The sequence below is a fragment of the Ziziphus jujuba genome, chromosome 1 (genome assembly GCF_031755915.1).
Source record: "Ziziphus jujuba cultivar Dongzao chromosome 1, ASM3175591v1".
In the NCBI taxonomy this organism is placed as follows: domain Eukaryota; kingdom Viridiplantae; phylum Streptophyta; class Magnoliopsida; order Rosales; family Rhamnaceae; genus Ziziphus; species Ziziphus jujuba.
In genome coordinates, this window is record NC_083379.1 from 45904672 (window position 1) to 45911757 (window position 7086).

Here is a 7086-nt window from a genome sequence, read left to right on the forward strand (position 1 = left end):
TGAGAAGGGCGGTGGATAGAAATGGCCTTGTTGTACCTCACTCTCGTCTTCAATGGGGTCTGCTCTTTTTTTTTTTTGGGAGAGTATGCTAATATGATCTTAATGAGGGCCCGATACTTCAACTAGAGGAGTGACCAGTTGGTTCACCAAACCCTAACCCAGCATTACATGTTCTCCAGGTCCGAAGGGATCCAATACCCAACTACCGACTCCTCCTGGAATTGCGTTGTAGTGAAGTAGGCACTGGTATCAACGTCTTAGCCCACAGTAAACATATGATGAGCCTAAACAAGAAATCCAAGAACACATGTACTGATCATACTTACTCTTTTCCGAGGCCTTTCCCTTCAAGGTCGTAGGCTGACTTGACTCCTTCTTCCCGGGATTCTTCTCGAAAGAGGATCCCTCTATTCACCTGAATTTGAAGAAAGGAGTAATTGAATGTTATTTGACTTTCTAGAGTGTTTAGCTGTGGTTTCTTCTGAGAAACATATTAGAATTATTTACATTACCAAAATACGAGGTTATCTTCTCCTTTCATTCTCTTCTTTTTTTTTTTCTTTTGACTTGGTTGGCAGGGCCAGGGCCTTTCTTGTTGGGCGAGCGCATCCGATTCTAAAGTCCTTTCCTAAACTCTCCCTTCTTCTCAGTTTCTCATCAAATGGCACTCAGTTTATATCTTTAAGTTCGAGCATTGACAAGGTTCAAAGAATCAATTTTTGTTGAGGCAATTCTTACTTGTTCATCGGCAACTGATCTAGCTCCTGAAATATATGACACTCTTGATCCTTCCTTTTAGAGGAAGACCTCCTTTGAGGAGCAGGTGCTAATGGATCCTTTTCCTAAAATCGACATAGATAGTGGTTCCGTGAATAAACCGGAAGCAAGGCCTGGTCCTTCGGGTTGAGGAAGCTATCCTATTCAAGCAGAACTAGCACTTAAGGAAAATGTGTAGAAGCAGGCAAGTTGATTCCTAGGAGAGGCAACTCAATAGGAGCTGCTATAGAATGGACATGAAGACATATTTATAGTTACAGACATCTGACCATTGAATAACATAAAGTCATTGAAATAGGCGCTTAGTCAGAAAAATTACAGCGTAACGTAACAACTAGTACCGAAAGCTGAGGGAAGGAAAGCATTTCAATAGGAGCCTTACTTCCCTCTTTGAGACCTCATCACTTCAATTCAAGTGCAAACCAATCTCTTTCTTAGTCACCGGGTGGAGCGCACCTTTGGTACTTCGGGTCGGGCTAGCTTTTGAGTTGAAACTTTGCTCCTCGGCTTAAAAGCTTAAATAGCTCCTCTTCGGAGGTTTCTGGCTTTTTTCTTTCTAGGCTTTAAGGTGAGGTTTGGAACCCTCAACTTAAAAGTAGGGCATTGGATGGGACAAGCCGCTTCCTTTAAGCCGAGAGGGGTCATCGTTAAGCCTTTTTGGCCGTTCCTTTCTTTAGCAAGGATGAAACTTCCAATGTCACCGAGATGCTAGGAGAGAGGAAGCTTTCGGACCACCTTTTTCAGCCAAATAGTGAGCGATCACTCAGCAATGACCACTAACTGAAAGTGGCCGGGAATGAGTACCTATCCTTTACGGGAATCGAACAGCTTTCACCTCGGTAATTACCTAATGAGAGAGAGCCGATGCCAAAGTAGCCCTTTACGCGAGGGAACGCCAGACAGACTGACATTGCCATCTGTTTAATACTTGCCACATGTATTGCCACATGTTACCTTTTTATTTTCAAAAATTAAAATTTTAAAAAGGTTTTTTTTTCACGTTCTAGAAGAAGGATGCTTTATCTTCCAAATTAAAGTTTCTCCTCCATGAAATAAAGTTTGCATGCTTAAAAAAATGGCAAACTGTATAAGTTTTCTTCTCCCAAAATGTTGCTGAAACGAGAAATGGGGCAAAGGCCAAACCCATTACCTAGAAAGGAGTATCTGTTCCCATTCCATTTGGTTTATTTGGTTTTAGGGTTGTATAATAGGAGAGTGATTTTTTTTTTTTTTTTTTTTTTAAGTTTCTACTCCATGGATTCATTTTTGTTGTTGTTGTTTGCCTTGGAGGTTGGAAAGCATATGAGATTCAAAACGAGAATGAGATTTATAAATTATTTTTAAAAAAAAGTTAATTATTGATCAGAATGAATATGCGAATCGAATTTTAAAGTTTAAAATGGATGTATTCAATTTATAATTTTAAAAATTTTAAAAATATTTAAAAGTTTAAAGGTATTAAATTTAGATTCTAAAAAGTTCATATAAATCCAATAATATTCAATTCAAATTTTAATTAATTTTATAAAATTCATTAAAATCCAAATGTATTCAATTAGAACTTTATAAAATTCTTTTAAAATATATAAAAATTCAAAAAGTTAATAATTTTTAAAAAAATTTAAAAAATAATGGAATTTAAAAAGATTTTAAAAATAAAATAATAAAAAAATTATCAATATGAAATCCAATCTTTACCTCAAATATTTCGTTAGATTTTTATAAATTTTTTATAGAATCTATGAAAATCCATAATAATTTATTAAATCCTTTAAAGTATATTATTTATTTATTATATAATAAATGCCAAATTTGAATATTACATAATAAATTAGTAAGAACAAAATATAAAATCAACAAAATTTATATATGAGTTTTCTATGATAACTTAATATATAATTCAATAAAATTAAATTATCAAGAAATATGTAAAATAAAATTTCAAAATTGACCTTAAATTTGTAAAATAATGAAATAAATTGTTACAAAAAAATTAAATTAATTAAAGATATAATAATATTTTCAAAAAGTGATAACATGCAGTAAATAGGTAAAATATAGAAATTCTTAAATTTTTTTTTGGGGTAAAGCTTAATTTTTTTTTTTCTCATATATTTAGCTTTTTCCTTACTGGATATTGTTAAATCTTGGTTTTGCCGCTGGTTTTGATGGTAATTCGCATCTTTGCTGCTTTGAATTTTGTTTTTAAGCTTTTTTTTTTTTTTTTTTTAACTTCTATTTTTCTCACTTCCATTTAGATCTGCAAATCTTTTCCATCTTCATCTTCTTCGATGGACTTTTTTCTATTTTATTTTATTGTTGTTTATTGTTTTAGTTTTTATTTTTTCGTGCTTTAATGTGTGTTTTTCTTTTTATGATTTCTATTTTACCTTTTATTTATTTATTTATAAATATATTTATTGCATCGTATATTTGCTATCTATAGTATTAATCTTTTCCAATACTGATAAGTTTCAAATTATGATATATTATGGTAAATTACCTATAATATATATATTTTTTTTACATCCTATTAAACATTTCCGGCCGGCTTCGATATATCTCTTCTCGAGCTTCTCTTATTCAGATCGTGAAATGTTTCTTCTTTTGCCACTCATACGTGCAATTGAATTCCTTTTATAGGCGTAGAGCTAGCGTTCTTTAACATGCAAAAAAAATCATGAACAACACATGTTCGAATGAATTAATTGATGCATGTGTAAGAAGTTCGTTGGGACGAGATAAGATCAAATACATCATCTATTTTCATATAGTTTATTATTATTATTATTATTATTATTTTGGTACACCAAATGTATAATAAGAAAATTAAAATGTCAAATCATATCCATCATTTTAAAATTATATTAATATTTTTTTATTATCACTTACCAATAATTTAGGAAAAAAATTATATAAAATTAGATTGTCCAAAAATTACCTTTTTTTTTTCTTTTTTTTTTTTTGTTTTTTCCCCCCCACAAGTGGAGATTTATAATGGAGATCTCGGCCACATATGCATGGTCCAGCTTCAATTATTACAAAATGGATGTCTTGTAGTAATGGTCCCAACATCTTATCCACAGGACTAGAGTCTTATATGGGGAAAATTTTCTAATACTCCCCGTTGCATTGAGTATTCAGAATTCCTTCCATTGATTTAAAGCCATGTGGACAAAATTTTCCACGTAAGATAGTTGCCAAAACCATCCAAACAACAAAACCGCCCTAAAGACTCATCATAAATCAGAAGACTGAAGCCAATACCATCTTCAAAATAATGAGGAAATATACAGATCATCATCATTGTCTTGATTGTGTCAAAATGCAGAATTTGGGGGGGGGGGGGGGGGGGGGGGGGGAATGTAAAATGATCAGCTTTCCTCTCCATTTTGATGGTGGTTTCCAGAACCAAGTAAATTTCAAATATGAAGTGCAATGTATTGGATATTTGGATGGGGAACGAAAATTTGCTTTCCAATTCCACCGTGTACCCCATCTTACACGGCTTGTATGGCTGTGGACCTTTATATGGCTATTTCATTCTGTGTGGAGATTGTTTCTGTTGCAGTCTATGATTGTACTCTTGGATGTGCAAAGTCCCAGAAAATATTTCTGGCACACTTTTATTTTATATATCCAACTTAATTATTTGCTTTTGCATATTATTGAATCAAGGAAAATACACCATACACATGTACTATTTATTTATTTGTTTGTTTCTCCAAATCTTAAGTGAAGGTTATTGCATTGAATTAAAATACAAAATACACAAGCTACGTGCACATATGCAGTGACTATGACAGCAAACAATCAACTTGAGGATTTGAATTGGAAGAGCTTCCATGAGCATTTTCACAAGACGAGATGGTTTGAAAATCCGAACCAGACGCCGTTATGTTGACATTTTCCACCCTGACATTGGTGCAACCGAAAATTCCATTGCAAAGCAGTTGGATTGCTGTGTCTACTTCTGATGTCCCGTACATGTTAGCGAACAATACATCACTTACGTTAACCGCTGAGGTCTTCACATTTTTTGTCAACCAAAATATACAATTACAATTAATTACCAAAATATACATTTAATATTTATTAATAGTAAATTTTTTTAATTATTAATCCTCACCTTATTATTACAATCATCATCAGGACAGTAAAACTGGTCAATGAAGATTGGGTTGTCGGTGTTAATCAGAGTTATGTCCTGGTATGTGATTTTCTTTGCATATCCAGACCCTCCCTACACAAAAAATATATATAAGACACATGCAGTTGTTATTGGCTTTATTATTAAACATGAATTTAAAAGATCAGTAAATATATATATGTTTGTTTTATATGTAATTCACCTGCCATGTTTTGATCCTGGCACCATTATCACTTCCATTGAAGGTACAGTGCTCGACATGTATTTCCTCCACTACATTAAATTCTCCATCTTTTCCCAGGCTTCCAACACTGAAAGATACACAAACTTAATTAATCTAATTCTGAGAAATGTCACGTAATTAAATAATTATATCCATAAGAATCAATGGATCTGAGTAGATCAGTTATTTAATTAAATATTAATAAAACCTTATTCCGTGGCCTGGACCGCATGTCACCCAAGTAATGTTGATATAAGCCGAACCATTATTAATAGCAACACAGTCATCCCCTGCATCACTTAATTAATCATCGATGAAGCACGAAGATTAAATTAATTAATTTAGATTATAATAATTAGCAGGTAGCATATATTTGATATATATGTGATATATATATATATATACCAGTTCCAATGAAGGTGTTGTTAATTAAAATGTTGGTTGAGCGGGAAATGTCGATGCCATCAGTATTTGGGCTGTCTTCAGGGGCTGATATGTGAAGGCTGGATATGAAGACATTGTCACATTCTGTTATTGATATATGGCTTTTTTGGCTGTTTGTATGTCTCAATCCACTCACTGTTAGGCTATTACATCCACTAAACATCAATGCCTACATATATAATTATATATAGACCCATTAATTACCAATCAATTAACTGAGAGAATTAATTCCATAAAAATTTGTATAATGCAGAGCTTTAAAACTTACACGAGGTCTTTTGCATTCCCCCAGCTGCGTGCACAATAAACACATGTCAAATTAATCAATTTGCATCACAAAACTACATAATAATAGATGCATATATGTAAAATTAATTAGCTGAGGAAAAAAATAGTTATAAATTAATTAAGAAAAATGAATGCTTAATGGGATTACTCACTTTAGGGCAGGCCTCCCACCATTTGGCCCCCTTGCCATCAATTTGTCCATTTCCATCCACAGTGAGTCCATTAACATCTCTGAAGACGATCCAATTCTCCGGGTCAAATCCATCCCAATCAGATAATTCGCTTGGTGCAATAATATCTCCCCCTACCTGCAAAAATAAAATGAGAAAATCAAATTAAACTATATATTTTTTAATTAAATCATGAATAATGAATTTCGAGATTTCAATTTTATACACAAAAGAAGATGGGCATTATTGTTACCTGCACATGAATTGTAGTAGAACCGCATGGACCTTCGAACGTTAGAGGCTTCAACAAGAAGGTTTTTCCTTCTGGAATGATTAGTGTTGGAGTAGTATCTGATGCAGCTCCACAAACTGTTTCCCATGCCTTAAGAAAAGCCTTCCGTTTTCAAATAAAATTTAACATTAACTACCGCGAGTTTAATTAATTTGGTCGTTATTTTGCTTAGAAAAAAAAAAAATTGGAATAATTAAAGGATGCAGCTATATATGTGTTGTACTTGGGAATCATCAGTAGCTCCATCTCCTACAGCTCCGGAGTCGAGTACATTGACAATGGGTTCTGATATACCGCTTCCAAAAGTAGCAGCAATGCACACCATGAAAATGATGCTACTGTAAAGCTCCTGCAATATTCCAACTACATCAAACTTACTGGTATTATAGTATATATTTAGCAATATATAGTACACACGATACATATATATATACACACACATATAGAAATGCTACAGGTGGCCAAGTCCCCCACTGAATGGTGGGTGACACACGCCTCTCCATGCTTTACCAAAATTATATATATATATATATATATATTTAGATATGTATATATTAAACCATGTTATAATAAGCTTTCTTCTACTATGTTCTCATGCAAGCTGCCCATGTGTTGGAAATTAAGAGTAACATCTCACCATTGCATACACAGAAAACTATTCAAAATACTCTGTTTCGTAAATTTATCTTTTGCTTTACTCTGTTTTGTAAACTTATCCTTTGCTTTGTAACAAATTATTTGA

The 7086-nt window shown here is 33.0% G+C and overlaps 1 protein-coding gene across 1 annotated transcript; it reads right to left on the minus strand.

Moving 5' to 3' along the window:
• Window positions 1-4574: 4574 nt before the first annotated feature.
• On the minus strand, window positions 4575-6847 carry LOC107408148 (probable polygalacturonase At3g15720). Its single transcript, XM_060814547.1, has 9 exons — window positions 6785-6847; window positions 6568-6693; window positions 6306-6446; window positions 6047-6190; window positions 5556-5763; window positions 5359-5440; window positions 5130-5238; window positions 4907-5020; window positions 4575-4805 (listed from the first exon to the last, which is right to left on the minus strand). The coding sequence occupies exons 1-9, from the start codon at window positions 6845-6847 to the stop codon at window positions 4575-4577; spliced, it is 1218 nt and encodes a 405-aa protein (XP_060670530.1).
• Window positions 6848-7086: the final 239 nt, after the last annotated feature.